The sequence below is a fragment of the Bos taurus genome, chromosome 6, assembly GCF_002263795.3.
Source record: "Bos taurus isolate L1 Dominette 01449 registration number 42190680 breed Hereford chromosome 6, ARS-UCD2.0, whole genome shotgun sequence".
Classification (NCBI taxonomy): domain Eukaryota; kingdom Metazoa; phylum Chordata; class Mammalia; order Artiodactyla; family Bovidae; genus Bos; species Bos taurus.
The window spans coordinates 6045044-6062335 of record NC_037333.1 but is presented as its reverse complement, the minus strand read 5'-3'; the positions used below and the strand labels follow the sequence as shown (position 1 = coordinate 6062335).

General features: G+C 36.7%; 1 protein-coding gene across 3 annotated transcripts in view; it reads left to right on the top strand.

The window, feature by feature from the left end:
* The window catches only part of USP53 (ubiquitin specific peptidase 53), a 59511-nt gene that overhangs the window by 10039 nt on the left and 32180 nt on the right, over nt 1–17292 (top strand). For 2 of the 3 annotated variants that reach the window (XM_024993481.2, XM_003586178.6), the window contains exons 2-4: nt 7646–8337; nt 11648–11740; nt 15559–15693. In XM_024993481.2, coding sequence (XP_024849249.1) covers nt 8194–8337; nt 11648–11740; nt 15559–15693 — 372 coding nt within the window. In that variant the 5' untranslated portion in view covers nt 7646–8193. Of the gene's footprint in view, nt 1–6339; nt 6526–7645; nt 8338–11647; nt 11741–15558; nt 15694–17292 lie in introns of all 3 variants that reach the window. The other variant, XM_059887850.1, reaches the window with a different exon arrangement.

The window sequence follows — 17292 nt, the reverse complement described above, 5'->3', positions numbered from 1 at the left end:
TTAGTTCGCTGATTACTAAAATGTCGACGTTCACTCTTGCCATCTCCTGTTTGGTCACTAGACAATTCACTGATTAAAGAAACTGAAGACAACACAAACAGATTGAAAGATATACTATGTTCATGGATTGAAATAATTAATATTATTAAAATGATCCTACTACTCAAGGCAATCTACAGATTCAGTGCAATCTGTATCAAAACACCAGTGGCATTTTTCACAGGACTAGGCCAAATAATTCTACAATTTGTATGGAAAAAAGACCCTGAATAGCTAAAACATTTTTGAGTAAGAAGAGTAAAGCTCGGTATATCATGACCCCTTACTTCAAGCTATATTACACAGCTGCAGTCACCAAAAGAATATAATACGGCAGAAAAACAGATACATAGATCAGTGGAACAGAATAGAGAGCTCATAAATGAACCCACAGTTGATCTATAACAAGGAAGCAAGAATATACAGCGGGAAAGACAAAGTCTTCAGTAAATGGTCCTGGGAGAACTGGATAACTCTGTGCAAAGGAATCACTGGACTAATGTGTCACACCATGCACAAGTATAAATTCAAAGTGGATTAAACATTGAAATATAAGACCTAAGACCATAAATTCTGGAGGAATACATAGGCAACACTATCTTTGACATTAGTCTTAGTAATATTTTGGGGGCTATGGAGAAGGCAATGGCACCCCACTCCAGTACTGGAAAATCCCATGGACAGAGAAGCCTGGTAGGCTGCAGTCCATGGGGTCGCTAAGAGTTGGATACAACTGAGCGACTTCACTTTCACTTTTCATTTTCATGCACTGGAGAAGGAAATGGCAACCCACTCCAGTGTTCTTGCCTGGAGAATCCCAGGGACGGGGGAGCCTGGTGGGCTTCCGTCTATGGGGTCACACAGAGTCGGACACAACTGAAGTGACTTAGCAGCAGCAGCAGCATGCCTCCACAGGTAAAGCAAATAAAAGTAAAAATACACAAATGGGACTACATCAAACCAAAAATCTTTTGCACAGCAAAGGAAACTGTCAACAAAAGGAAAAGGCTACCTGCTGAATGGGAGAAGGTATTTGTTAATAATATATTTGATAAAGGATTAATACCCCAAATATACAAGGAACTCATACAATACAATATCAGAAGAAAAATAAGCTGATTAAAAAATGGGCAGAGGATCTGAATAGATATTTTTTTCAAAGAAGATAGATTGCCAACAGGCACATGAAAAGATGCTCAGCATCACTAATCATCAAGGAAATGCAAGTCAGAAACACAATGAAATATCACCGAATGGCTGACATTTAAAAAAACGACAGGGACTTCTTTGGTAGTCTAGCGACTAAGATTCCGCACTCCCATGCAGGGGCCCTAGTTTTCATCCTTGGCAAGGAACGAGATCCATGTGCTTCCAATAAAGATCCTGCATGTCTCAACGAAAAGCCACAACTAAGACCCAACACAGCCAAAACGAAGACAACAGGTAACAAGTGTTGACCAGGATGTGGAGAAAAGGGAACCGTTGTGCACCATTAGTGGAGATATAAATTGGCCAGCCACTGTGGAAAGTAATATGGAAACTTCTCAAGAAATTAAAAATAGGACTGCCAAAAAAAAAAAAAAAAAAGAGCTGTCAAATGATCCAGTAATTGCACTCCTATTTATCAGAAGAAAGCAAAAACACTATTTTGAAAAGATGTATGCACCTTTATGTTTACTGCAGCATTATTTACAACAGCCAAGATATGGAAGCAACCCAGGTGTCCATCGATAGATGAATGGATAAAGAAGAGGTGCTGCGTGTATTTATATACATACAGTAGAATATTATTCACCCATAAAAAAATGAAATTTGCCAATTGTGACAACTTAGACGGACCTTAGAGAGTATTACGTTAACTGAAATAAATCATGTATAAAAAACCAAATACTGTGTGATTTCATTTATATGTAGAATCTAAAAAACAAAACAATTATACATAGCAAAATAGAGACAGAATTATGAATATAGAGAGCAAACAAGTGGTTGCCAGAGGACCGAGGTTGCAGGGAAGAAGGAAGTATGTGAGGGAGCTTAAGAGGAATAAGCTTCCATTTGCAAAGTAAACCAGTCATGGGTATGAAATGTGCAGTGTGGGAAATATAGTCGATAACTATGTAATGTTTTTGTAAGGTGACATTTTGTAACATTTTTTTTTCCTTGAAATGTGTAGAAGTGCCAAATTACTATGTTGTATAACAGGAGCTAACATAATGTTATAGGTCAGTTATACTTTAAAAACAAGCAAACATACAAATAAACTCATAGAAAAAGGGCAGATTGTGGTTTACCCAGAAGTGGGGGCTTGGAGAAGTGGGTAAACTAGATGCAGGTTGTCAAAAGGTACAGGTTATGCCTCCTAGTTATAAGATAAATAAGAACTAGGAATGTAATGTACAACGTGATGATTATAATTAACACTGCTCTTTGTTATATGAAAGTTCTTAGAGTCAGTCCTAAGAATTCTCATCACAAGGAAAATATTTTTTCCTACTTCTTTAATTCTGTATCTATATTTGATGATGGATATTTCACTGAACTTATTGTGATAATCACTTCATCATGTATTAAGTCAAATCTTTATGCTATCCACCTTAAACTTATACAGTGTGTGTGTCAGTTATGTCTCAATAAAACTGGAAGGAGAAAAATCTGAATACCCTTTAGCTATCACTTTCCAACCCTGTCTTCACTTGTTCTCCATGGCCCTCTCGTCTCCAGTGTAAGCAACCACTTATCTACTGTCTGTCTCTAGAGGTGTCTCTTTTGGACATTTTGGATGAATGGAATCTTACAGTGTGACTGTGACTTTCTGTGACTTTCACTTATCAACATGTTTTTGGTGTTTAAGTTGTAGCATGTTTAAGTACTTCATTTCTTTTTATGGCTAAATAATGTATTCTGTTGTGTTTGTACACACACATTCATATACACACATACACCATATTTTATTTATTCTTTAGTCAAATATATGGGTTGTTTTTCCACCTTTCAACTGCTGTAAATATTGCTGTGTTAGCTCTTTTTCTGCACAACTTCCCCAATATTTACTGAAAGAGTAAATACAGAATTACATTTGAATTCCTGGAATAAATCTTATTAATTTTCCAGTGACACATTATTCTTTTGACACACTGGTAGATTGTTGGGGTAGAGTGAGGATAGAACACGCAGGGGCCTTGAAGGTGTCTCCACTTGTTGTTGAGTTGCTAGGTGATATCTGATTCTTTGTGACCTCATGAACTGCAGCATGCCAGGCTTCCCTGTCCTTCACTATCTCTTGGAGTTTGCTCAAACTCATGTCTGTTGAGTCAGTGATGCCATCCAACCATCTCATCCTCTGTCGCCCCCTTCTCCTCTTGTTCTCAATCTTTCCCAGCATCAGGGTATTTTCGAGTAAGTTGGCTCTTGGCATCATGGGGCCAAAGTATTGGAGCTTCAGCTTCAGCATCAGTCCTTCCAATGAACACCCAGGACTGATTTCCTTTTGGATTGACTGTTTTGATCTCTTTGCAGTCCAGGGGACTCTCAAGAGTCTTCTCCAACACCATAGTGCAAAAGCATCAGTTCTTTGGCACTCAACCCTCTCTGTGGTCCAACTCTCACATCCATGCATGACTACTGGGAAAACCATAGGTTTGACTATATGGACCTTTGTCGGCAAAGTGATGTCCCTGCTTTTTAATAATGCTGTCTAGTTTGTAATAGCTTTCCTTTCAAGGATAAGTGTCTTAATTTCGTGACTGCAGTCACCATCCACAGTGATTTTGGAGACCAAGAAAATAAAGTCTGTCACTGTTTCCATTGGTTCCCCATCTATTTGCTATGAAGTAGTGGGACCTGAAGCCATGATCTTAACATTTTTGAATGTTGAATTTCAAGCCAGCTTTTTTACTCTCCTCTTTCACCCTCATCAAGAGACTCTTTAGTTCCTCTTTACTTTCTGTCATTACAGTGGTATCATCTGCATATCTGAGGTTGTTAATATTTCTCCTGGCAGTCTTGATTCCAGCTTGTGAGTCATCCAGCCCAACATTTTGCATGATGTACTCTACATAAAAGGTAAATAAGCAGGGTGACAATATACAGCCTTGACATAGTCCTTTTCCAATTTTGAAGCAGTCCGTTGTTCCATGTCCGATTCTAACCGTTGCTTCTTGTGACTGTGGCTCAGATCATGAGCTCCTTTTTGCAAAATTCAGGCTTAAATTGAAGAAAATAGGGAAAACCACTAGACCTTTCAGGTATGACCTAAATGAAATCCATTATGATTGTACTGTGAAGGTGACGAAGAGATTCCAGGGATTAGATCTGGTAGGCAGAGTGCCTGAAGAACTATGGATGGGATTCATAACATTGTACAGGAGGTGGTGACCAAAACCATCCCCAAGAAAAAGAAATACAGGATGGCAAAGTGTTTGTTTGAGGTGGCTTTACAAATAGCTAAGAAAAGTCAAAGGAGAAAGATATACCCAGCTGGATGCAGAGTTCCAGGGAATAGCAAGGAGAGATAAGAAAGCCTTCCTAAGTGAACAATGCAAAGAAATAGCAAAAAAGAATAGAATGAGAAAGACTAGAGATCTCTTTAAGAAAAGAGATATCAAGGGAACATTTTATGAAAAGATGGGCACAATAAAGGACAGAAATGGTATGGACCTAACAGAAGCAGAAGATATTAAGAAGAGGTGGCAAGAATACACAGAAGAACTGTACAAAAAAGGTCTTGACCCAGATAGTCATGATGGTGTGATTACTCACACTCACGCAGAGCCAGACATCCTGGAGTGTGAAGTCAAGTGGGCCTTAGGAAACATTACTATGAACAAAGCTGGTGAAATTGATGGAATTCCAGCTGAGCTATTTCAAATCCCAAAAGATGATGCTGTGAAAGTGCTACAATCAATATGCCAACAAATTTGGAAAACTCAGCAGTGGCTACAGGACTGCTGCTGCTGCTGCTGCTAAATCGCTTCAGTCATGTCCCCACTCTCTGCGACCCCAAAGACGGCAGCCCACCAGGCTTCACCATCCCTGGGATTCTCCAGGCAAGAACATTGGAGTGGGTTGCCATTTCCTTCTCCAATGCATGAAAGTGAAAAGTGAAAGTGAAAGTGAGGTCGCTCAGTCGTGTCCGACTCTTAGCGACCCCATGGACTGCAGCCTACCAGGCTCCTCCATCCACAGGATTTTCCAGGCAAGAGTACTGGAGTGGGGTGCCACTGCCCTCTCCAAGAAAAGGTCAATTTTCATTCCAATCCCAAAGAAAGGCAATGCCAAAGAATGTTCAGATTACTGGACAGTTGCACTCATTTCACATGCTAGCAAGATAGTGCTCAAAATCCTTCAAGCTAAGTTTCAACAGTACATGAATCAAGAACTTCCAGATGTACAAGCTGAATTTAGAAAAGGCAGAGGAACCAGAGATCAAATTGCCAAAATTTGTTGGATCACAGAAAAACCAAGGGACTTCCTGAAAAAACATCTACTTCTTCATGTTGCACTTGTTACCACTGGCTGTACTCTGATGCTTACCTGATGTTTTAATCTCAATTACCCTCCAAATGGCACTGGGGTGGTAACAGAACTTTCCTGTTTCATTGCATTGTGTGGGGTGGGAATTCTCGGCCTAGAGCAATGTGAAGAATGGAAAAGTTCACAACTAGCAACATCTTCCCAGTCTGTAACATTTGGCCCTCTGTGTCTCTGGATGCTATTTCTCTCCCAGTCTATGAGCCAGTTATTGTACTTAATATTTTTCCCTGTTTCTACTTAGACTATTTGTTGCTTTTTTATAATCTCCACAGAGTTGCATTGGAGGAAGAAAACCAGGAGGACATATTAATTTGACATTTTGCCCAAGAACAGCAGCTAAATATTTTTTAAATTATCTGTTTGTGTCTGTGTCCATCACAGAACCGAACTCATTATGGTAGGGATTATTTCATAAATATAACCGTTCAGGGTAAGACCTGGTGCCTAGTTATATGATTGTTGAGAGAATATCATTTCAAATATATGGCAAAACAAATACAATATTGTAAAGTTAAAAATTAAAATAAAATTTAAAAAAAATACAAATTTACTACTGATACAGTGCTCCCTTACTATTGTAAAATCATGACTGCGTTTATTAAAAGTTTCTATGAAAGTTTTCAGAATCATTTAGATCACTTTAGAAGAAGTTACAATCCACAGAGTTAAAAAGAAGAAAACAGCTAACATAATGCAGTGTTTTATAAGTCTTGAAACTTTTAACCTGTCTTAAGCAGGGCTTTTATTATTGTTGTTTCCATTTTTTAGATGAAGCTATGAATCAGATGACAAGATTTTATCTAAGACCAAACATCTAAGACATGATCAATAATATGTGGGGCTGGAAACAAGAGTCTCTCGACCTGAATTCTGTGAAGACTACTGCTTTTCTTCTTTATTCCTCAGTGCTTTGCCAGCATATTGGGCGTTTGATCAGTGGTATTGAACTGACTAGTAACATTCTTTCCTCTCATGTTTTTGCGCTATGAAGTAAACTTAGGGCCCTTCACCCAGAGTTTAAATTGAAACACGTCCTTACACAGGACTTTGGAGGCCCACCATGATCTCTCTTTCCCAGGGATCCTCTCTTTTTATCTACTCTCCTCTTTGTTCATGTTTCTTCTGCCACGCTGGGCTTTTTACAGTCTTCTGGTATGCCAGGCATGCTGTTCAGTCTGCTAGGAAAGTCTTTTCCAAGATAGCATCTTCACCTCCTTCAAATCTTTGTGTAAAGGTAACCTTCTCAGTTATATCTTCTGTGACTTTCCTGTTTAAAAGTTCAAACCATCTCCCATTATATACACTTCTCATCCCCTTTGCTTACATTGTTTTTATGTTAGCGCTCAGTGCACAGTTCTTCTAGTACACTCTGCAATTTATTATTCACTGAATTAAGGTCTCTCTTTCCTCATCAAAATGTTCTCCAGTGCTTGGCACAGAACCTGTCTCAGTCTAATGTTTGTTGAATGAAAGAATGCAGAAAAAAATTCAGTTGATTAAACTTTGTTAGTAATACTTGATTGTTTTTAATTAAGAAGTTGAACATTTTGAAATCCTTTTAGCCAGGAGCATGTGTTCATGAACAGTGTGGAAATTTAATTCCCTAAGATTTATCAATTTAATGTTTCTCCTGAGTTTTAATGCAGGTCAGTTTACATAAAATCTATTGACATTCTTAGAGAAATATGATTCTGTGTAGAGTAAGAGATGATACAGAGTCTCTGTAGATGAATTTGTTTTAATAAACAGAAGTATATAATAGTATTGACAGTAAAGTTAGTATTATTCAAAGGACTACCTGAAATCTAAGTTAATTCTAGTAGTCTTTTTGAAACCATCGTGCAACCATTGAAATCTTGAAGTAGATAGTGATTAATATCACCTTGATATTTTTTGAAAATGTAAATGATGAACTATGTTTACATTTTCTTAATTTGAAAAGAACTTTATTCTGATCCTTTTATGAGTGTACATATACTATTTTACTAATGTATTAAATATTTGTGTTCATAAAGTAAAAAAGGAATATTCTTGATTAGCCTTTTATTTAAACATTTCTTTTCTTTTCTTGTAGATATGCTTTGAGGTCACATTGGTATGAAATATGGAGTCACCTTTAATAACTTCACCTGGAAAAGAGTCTTCTTTCTTGTTAAAAAAACATAAGGAAAACAAATGACCAAAGGAATTATACCAAATGCTAACTCTACATCTTTTTGTATCATCTGTTTTTGAAACCATCAAGACAAATGACTTGTGCTTTAAGGAATATGATTTCCCCATCGAGGTTATTTTTAACAGTTTTTAAAAACTCTTTTAATCTTTTTCATCTTAAATTGTCCTCTTACAAAATTTAGCACAAAGATTTTTAAATCTTTAAGGCCTTGTTTAAAATAGCTTTCTTGTTGAGTTTTCAGAACCTTAATGCTTTTGTATCCTATTTTTACTTGACAAAGTCCTCAAAACTACAGCATCAGGAAAGATATGGACTTGGAAACTTACATTTTTGTAATAGACTGGAGCAGATGTAAGTGGACCATTCAAGACCCCATCCATTTTATCATCAGAAGTATCACATAAGTACACACATCTTAGCTTTAATGCAAGCAAAGTTGCTTGAAAATGGCATGGGTAAAATTCTTACGGAAACCTGGTGGCAATCTCGGAAAAACTTATCAGCCTGGGAGTATGCTATCCCTGGCCCCTACCAAAGGCTTGTTGAATGAACCAGGACAAAACAGCTGCTTTCTCAACAGTGCTGTACAGGTGAGACGTTCGTTTCTTGTCAAATATTAAAAAGTGCCTTTCAAGAAATTCTTTAATGCCTCTTTAACTTGTAAATGAGGAATAAAGTTGTTATTATTGACTGGAATGACTTTTTAATATCACTTTTAATAGTAGCAAATATTTTGACTGGGCATTTTGGGTTTTATAATAAATGGAAATTTTTTTCAACAGAATGCTACATTATTAGGATATAAAAACATCTGTGGCTTAAATGTTCACTTAGTGAAGTAAGAATGCTTCTAAAATACATAAATTTTTTTTTTTTAATTAGCTACTGTATTCTGCCCCACCCTTGTTTTGGTTAAGAAATTCAGATGAATCCTCATGGTGGTGGTTTAGTCTGCTAATAGCATTTAAAAACAAAAACAAAAACAAGCTGCTTGGATTAAAATAAGAATGAATGAGTTTTTAATCCTCATTTCTCAAACTCCCTTCACCTCCCACTGTGGCCTTAAATCACCTTTTTAGAATTGTAATTTGGACACCACTGTTTTAGTTAAATTTACAGTTAATTGCTTTTGCTTCAGTCTTTTTAGAAATTCTTTTAATTAGCAAATATGTAGTAATCCAGTTTCTGCCTTAGATAAATATCCTTTCTTATATATGATAGTTTTTATTCAATGTTTTCAGATTTCATAGGTGCCTTTATTCTTCTCTACAGTATGAAAGGTAAAGAAGATTCAGAATATTGAAATGTTTTTCTACTGACCCTAGAATGTACCTTAAAAGATTTTGTTGAAAATAAATAGCTTTTCATGTATTTTTCTTTCTGTTGCTCTATTTCCCCCTCCAGGGGCTTCCCTGGTGGCTCAGTCAGTAAAGAATCCGCCTGTGATGCAGGAGCCTGCCTACAGTGCAGGACACGTGGGTTCAGTCCCCGGGTAGGGAAGATCCCCTGGAGAAGGAAACGGCAACCCACTCCAGTGTTCTTGCCTGGCAGATCCCATCGACAGAGGAGCCTGGTGGGCCACAGTCCACAGGGTCGCAAGAGTTGGTCACAACTTAGCAACTGAACGACCATCGGCACCTGAAACTTGAGAGCAGAAAGTGAAGTCCTGCTTGAATAACTCATTGGATAAATGAGTGCATCGTGAATGTGTCAGGTGTCAGATGTCTGGGTCAGACATCTGACCCAGACTTGTGTTCTCAGTTGCTCAATACTTCTTAAACCTTGGAATAAATTGTGAAATATGTTTTGTAAGAAATTATTAAAAGTGGACATTATTCAAATATTTTAGACATGACTTAGAAAAATGAGTTTATGTGCCATTTCCCCTTAGTTTTTATTCTTATATTATTTTGAAGTGAGAAATATTACACAAGGTTTATATTTATATTATTAAATACATATACATATATGTATTAATCTTTTCAAAATACATTAATTTTGTTAGATAACCATGTTAAAGTGCAACATGCAAATAATGCAGAAGAAAAATGCTTATATTATAAAATTATATTGCTAAAAACTAGTTCAACAACTAGCTTAGACTCTAACTTTTTTAAACAGGTGGTACAATATAGTCAACATTTGCAAATGAACTAGAGTAAAGGTTAACTATAGTGAAGATAATTTTTGGTATGGATTTGTGAAATCATTTTTAAATTTTTATGTTAAGTGATATACAGAGAAGTCACATAAAATATTTTTTCTATAGTTTGGATCCAGTATGACTTAAACATTTTGCTAATCCTATAAAACATTCTGGTTACATTTGAAAGACTTAGTTTGTTAGCCTTCTAAGCAGATTATAGAGATACTCTCTTTTGGGGAATATTTTAAGCTTTTATTTGATGAGGAAGTGGTACAATTAAGTAGATCTGGCATATTGGTATGGTTTTAAAATCTCTAAGTTAAAAGCAAAGTTGAAATACTTAAAAGCTAATATTTATTGTGTTCTTACTGTGTGTTTGTACAATATAATCTAATTCTTACAATGACCCTAAAAGGTAGATACTACTGTTATCCTCCTTATGGTGATAAGAATGCTGAGCTTCAGAAAATATTTGGCTCAAGTCAGTCCAAGAGCTGTTAAAAGTAAAGCCAGAATTGGAATCCAAGAGATCTCCCTTCAGAGGTTGTATCATTAACCACCGTGCTGTGTACTTTCCGCTGCTGGGCCGTCATGGCCCATCATCTTGACGAATGAATTTCAGTGTAGTGCATTTTATGGAATGATAGAATATGGTGTGCAAGAAAGTTATTAAACATTTTCAAGTGCTTTGCAAAACACTGTGTTATTTGTGATACATAAATGCATCCTGTTAAATATACTTTTAAAAAAAGCAACTATCAAAGAGAAATTCTGAAATTCTGGCTTTTAGTTATTGAGTGATTAAAAATATTGGAAACTTCTAAAATTACTTGCTTTTAGTTGGAGAGAAAATTTTCTCTTTAGTTGGAAGAAATGTGAGATGGTGAATAGATTTTCTTACATTTATTATTTGAAGAAATAAGGTCTAGAGAAACTTGAAGATCTTAAATGTTGTAATATTTACAGTAACAAATAGATTGAGTTCAGTGCATGCCAGTTGTGTACTAGACACTACTTTGGACACTTCACATATTACAAACATTTCATTCTTATAAGAAGTCTATGAGTTATCCTCATTGTATAGATTTCAGATTTTTCTAGGATGGTTTTAAGTATTGGACTGATTTATTTAAACAACTACAGTCCTTTTAACTCTTTTTGTTTTTTAGTAGTAAATGATGATTAGATAATTGCAGCAAATATATTTATTTTTTAACTACTGCTTCATATTCTGCTGTATCCCCATTACTATGCATATGTTCCCTTTCTCATTCTTTATACAGTGACCACACAGGCCTCTGCCCCTTTTCCTTGTCACTACATACTGACCCTTATTTGGTACACCCTGACTTTTAACTGCAATCATACATCCTTCCTAAATTTCAGTTCATTCCAAGTATTATAATCACTTCCTCTTTCAAGTCTCCTCCAAGTCCTGCATTCAGTATCTGCGTGTTTCCTATTCATATAAATTCCTTAACAGAGGAGTTATTTTTCTCTTGTTCTATGCCTCTGATAGTTTTTACTTGTGAATCAACAGAAACAGTTTCTAAATCTATCTCTTATATATCAACTACGTATACATAGCAGTTTTATACTTATTATTTTTAGTGGTTGTATATATCTGACTATGTACAAGAGATTTAAAGATGTTATTAGCCTCCTGCAGTTTAAAAAATATATTTAAATCTTGTCTTTAATTCACAGTGAGAAAAATATTACTATACTTCATTCTTCACATCTCACTTTTTTAGGTTTTATGGCAATTAGATATATTCCGAAGAAGCTTGCGGGTGCTGACTGGACATGTTTGTCAGGGAGATGCCTGCATATTTTGTGCATTGAAGGTAACCTTTAATAGTTCTGAAAAAGCACTGTTGTTCCTCAAAAATTTTATTTGATAGTTTGCTTTGTTTGACATATTTGGTTAGTTTATTTGCAATTAAAGTCTTTGGAAGGAATGATGCTAAAGCTAAAACTCCTCATGCGAAGAGTTGACTCATTGAAAAAGACTCTGATGCTGGGAGGGATTGTGGGCAGGAGGAGAAGGGGATGACAGAGGATGAGATGGCTGGATGGCATCACTGACTTGATGGACGTGAGTCTGGGTGAACTCTGGGAGTTGGTGATGGACAGGGAGGCCTGGTGTGCTGTGATTCATGGGGTCGCAAAGAGTCGGACACGACTGAGCGACTGAACTGAACTGAAAGTTATTGTCAAGTGACTTAGAGTTTTGAAGATGAGTTTTTAAAATATGACTTATTCAGGTTTATGTTTCCATTTTCCTGTAAGAACAGTTTAATAAACAGTGTAGCATTGTTAGAAATATTATATTTTTCGTTATTTTGAAATAATCCTTTATTTTAACAAATTTTTTTTGAGTTACTACTGAATTCTGGGTACTGCTATACTTACTAAAAATACAGCAGTGAATTGAACTCATAAAAGACACTCTTATGTAGCTTATATTCTTGTGGGGGAGAAGAAAATAAGTAAACAAAATATAAAGTATGTTAGGTAATAATAATTGCAAAGGAGGAAATATAAATCAGGGAAGGGAATGGTGAATGTTGAGTAGTAAGGAAAGCCTCACTGAGAAAGTGGCATTTAAATCACTACTTAGAAAAGGGATAGAGTGGTCTAGAGCATTGCAGACAGGCAGGGACACAGCCAGTGCAAAGACCCTGAGGTGGGTACTCAAGGACACCTGAGCCCTGGCAGAGGCTTCATGAGCAAGGAGAGCAGTGATGGGAGATGAGCTCAGAGGTCAGGTGAGTTCCCGTGGCTTCAGACATGTCTGCAGATTCTTTTGCACTGTTTTATCAAAGGGTGGAGTCTGATTTCTTGAAATGCATTTCCCTTGATGATTCATTTCCATCAAATAGAATGTGGCAGAAAAGGGATTAGATTAGATTAGAAACAATAATAAAGCTTTCACCTGGCTCTTTCTGTTGGGGTACTCGCTCTTGGACATGAGTCACTGTGCTGGTTACAGCTACAACAAAGATCTCGGCCAACAGGCATCACCAACCGCCAGCATCAACTTCTAGACCACTGTCAGATGACCAGTGATCCCAGCATTCAGACTATTACAGATGACTGCAAGTGCAGCAGAGTTGAGCTGTCCTCACCCAAACTGCAGATTTGTGACCAAAATAAATGTTAGTTTTAGTAACTAAGATTTGGGGTGGTTTTGTTAATGGAGCAATAAATAACTGGAACAAGAATCTGGATTGTGAAGGGTCCTCCTAGGCCTTTGTGAGGACCTTGAATTTTTTTTCTCTTGAGTGACTTAGGAAGTTGTGGGTATTGTTTTGAGTACAGGTGTATATAACCTGTGCTAACTAAGTATAATATTTGGCCTAGATCTCTCTGGCTTCTTGGATGAGAGTAAATAGAATAGGAATGAAAGTGGAAACGGGGAGTCCAGTATATATTAGCAACTCATGAATGTCATTGAAATCTTTGCCTAAGAATTTAAGCTTCGATTATTGTTTTCAGAAGTAAATATTTCAGCCCTTACATTCTTGAATATTCTTACTACACACAAATATACATAATAGAGGAAAATGAAAGGTCATTTTCATACTTTGATTTACATTCCTAAAAAGACTACATTCCTAATAAGTCACCTTATGTTCCTTACATTCCTTACATTCCTAATAAGTCACCAAAGGAGGCAGTTGTATATTCCCTTTTTTATATGGCAAAATAAGGTTGAGGAAGAATGAATTTAAATCAAATTACAGTTTTGCATTTTATTTCCTCAGCAGTAAATTTTTTTATAATTTATTTATTTTTAATTGAAGTATAATTGCTTTACAATATTGTTGGTTTCTGCCATACATCAACATGAATCAGCCATAGGTCTACATATGGCCCCTCCTTCTTAAACCTCCCTCTGACTTTCCACCGCATCCCACCCCTCTGGGTTGTCAGAGAGGCCTGATTTGAGTTCCGAGTCATACAGCAGATTCCCACTAGCTGTGTATTTTACATATGGTTGTGTATATGTTTCCATGCTGCTCTCTCCATTCGTCACACTTTCCTCTACTCCCCCGCGCCCACTGACAGCAGTGGAGACGAAACATAAAGAACAGTCTTCTACAATAAATTTTGAATGTTTTATCCAACTGTAGCCTTACATATCACCTACCTCTTCCTCCTGCTTGCCTCCCCCACCTCAAAACATGTGCTTGTGTGCATGCCTGCGTGCATGTGTGCGCGCACACACACACATACAGTGCTGTCCTCCTTGAAATTTCTCAGAGCTACCTTTAATCTCTGGGTGTTTTCCTTATTATTCCTTTTGTCTAGAATGATTTTCTTGAAGATGTCCCCAAGGCTGACACCCTCACTCCCTTTATGCCTCTCGGTCACGTGTTTTTTCCGTCAGTGAGGCGTTCCCTGACGACCCTAGGTACTGGTCACCCCCTCCCTCCCTTCTCCCCCCAGCATCCCTGTCCCTGTTGTACCACCCTGTCTTTCTCTCTTGTTTTATATTTCTTTGTTTTCCCTCTGTTGTACTTATTACCTCTTCACATATCAGTACTTACCCGCTCTCTCCTCATTACTACGGCTAGAATATGCATCCACAAGGCAGGGTCTTTGTTTTCGGGTGTAGAACAACGCCACATATACCAGGAAATCCAAAACCAGATACTGAATGAACATAAGTCTTGTCCGGGATTAATACCTTAAACATTACTGGAAAAGTTGACTACCAGTAAGAAATGACTTGTGAGATTATGTTTCATTTTTTAGCATCTGGAATTGTAGCTAAAATTTTTTTTTTAATACCTTAAACATTACCTGGAAAAGTTGACTACCCGAATAAGAAGTGACTTGTGAAAATATGTTTCACTTTTTAGCATCTGGAATTGTAGCTAAAAAGTTTAGTTCTGGTTATCTGATACTGTTTAGCATCTTTCTTATTTTAGTAGTTTCTTATTTGTAAATTAAATTTTCTTATGTTGGTGGAACAGATTCTTATTTTTTAGCCTACTATATGTTGATCTTAAAAGCAATTTTTTTTTGAGATGATATACCCCTTGAACTAGTTAATGCAGAACATAATATGACCCATCCTTATTTGTTGGTTTACCACTTCAAACCTTATTTTTCTCCTCACTTCCCCTCGCCTAATATGATTGTTGTAAAACTAGAACTTATTAAAAGTTTTCCATGCTTGAATGCAATAAATAGAAGACCAGATTAACACCTGTGTCACATATTCTTGAATAATATTCTGACTGCTAGTGGAAGTTCCTGCTGTTTTATTTGATTATATGCTTATTTTTGTATAACATAATTTTAATTCCTACAGTATACTTTAACATTTGAAACAGAATATCTCAAAACTCTTTCTAAACAACATAGACTACATTCAGCTAGGGAACAGTTTAAAATGGGCCACATCTGAACCAGAATCTCTGAGAATGGGACTTGAGAACTTGATATGTTTAATTCTTATGCACTAACCCTTGATTAAGAGGCTGGGGCAACCATTTCTACATAATTTTTTGCATGGAGTTTTAGAACAAAAGACTGTATTAACTTCTGAGTGTAGAGTTTCGAATTTTGAATTTATTGTAATGAAATTACTCAACTGTTTTTTAGTTATTGGTGTTAAACTTACTGGTTCATAAATTTGCTGATTTCCCAGACAATATTTGCACAGTTTCAACACAGTCAAGAGAAAGCCCTCCCCTCGGATAACATAAGGCATGCTCTTGCAGAGAGCTTCAGAGACGAGCAGCGGTTTCAGCTGGGCCTGATGGACGACGCCGCAGAGTGCTTTGTGAGTGTGTCTGATGACCCCTAGGTCAGGGTAGTGGTTTGCATCCCTTAAGTGATGTGCCTTCTGAGACAAATGAAGCATACATTTATAGCAGAACTGCCTAGTAGATCCTTGTCTTCCTACCTTTCGAAGTTCTCAAAGCTCCACGTGTGTTTTGTGTACGTTTGCTTTTGCTTACTTGTGCTGCTCTAATTTTTAAGAGCTAGGATACTAAAATACTTTAACATTTATTTATTGGAGCAAAAAGGCTTATTGCATATAAATCATATCACTTAGGTCATTGTTCTGTTTCCGCAGGGATTACACACACAACACGCTCTCCCAGTAGCATTTCTCATTTCATGCAGTGATTCTCTCTGGAAAAGAAGAGGATCTTGACGTGCAGCTGTCAGGGGCAGCAGTTCTCTTACCCGGCTTACTCCAGGTTGAGAATCACTGACTGAGGTTGATGTTTTGAGACTCTTTTACCACTCTACTGATAAATAGAGCGTTCCTTTGCCGAAGCACATACATTGTGTACTTTCTGAAATATGCATTTGATGATTAATTGTTTCAGTAACATAGATATCACCTATATTTAAGATGTGCATGTGCTCAATCGGTCAGTCATGTCTGACTGTGCGATACTGTGGACTGTAGCCCGCCAGGCTTCTTTAACCAGGAGATTCTCCAGGCAATACTGGAGTGGGTTGCCATTTCCTCCAGGGAATCCTTCTGATCCAGGGATTGAATCCACATCTCCTGCATCTCCCTCACTGGCAGATTCTTTACCATGGAGTCACCAGGGGATCCCTGACTGCTAGTGTCCTTTTTACCTCTGTCCTTCAAGTTTGTTTTTAACAGCCATCATATTAATATAATTTTTTTCAGATAAATGCTTACACGTCAAATATTTCTGTAATTCAAATCTGACTCTCTCCTGACATTTAAGGCTTTTTACATTTATACTACAGCTTATCTCTTTGTTTTCTTTCTGAATTTTCCCTTAGTGAGATAGTTTCACTCTGTTCCTTAAACATGTCTTTAAAATTCCTGTTCTAGAGACTTTGCTCAAGTTCTTGAAATATTCCAAAACTTTCCTAATCTGTTATTTGTTACAGTTCAGCCTGTCAGGCCTGCTAGATAATGTATCATCAAAGCACCCCAGTACATTCTCCAAATTTCCAAAGAATTTATTATTCTCTGGAATTCATTTGGCATTTATGTTTTTAAATGAACATCTTGAATGTTTTCTCAGATAAACGGAAAGCCATGTTGACTAAAGTGGGACAAAAACAGCACACACAGTCATGAAATATGCTTTTCATACTTCTCATGTTTATAATTGTCCATTGTTTAAAATATAGATAGATATGTTTTGCACAATACTGAACTTTATAGTTTTACTTTCACTTAAATGAAATATACTAATCCATGGTATGATAATTCACAGGATATCTAGAAATGCAGACTTAATTAAATGAATTGTTATAAATGTCCTGAGGCAAAAGAAGGGACATTAACTAATTAAAAGAATCCATTGGTTAAGCTTTGTGAAAAGAATAATTTGTTAAAGAAATTAATAACTCTTATTGATCTATTTTCCAAATCCAACCTTTT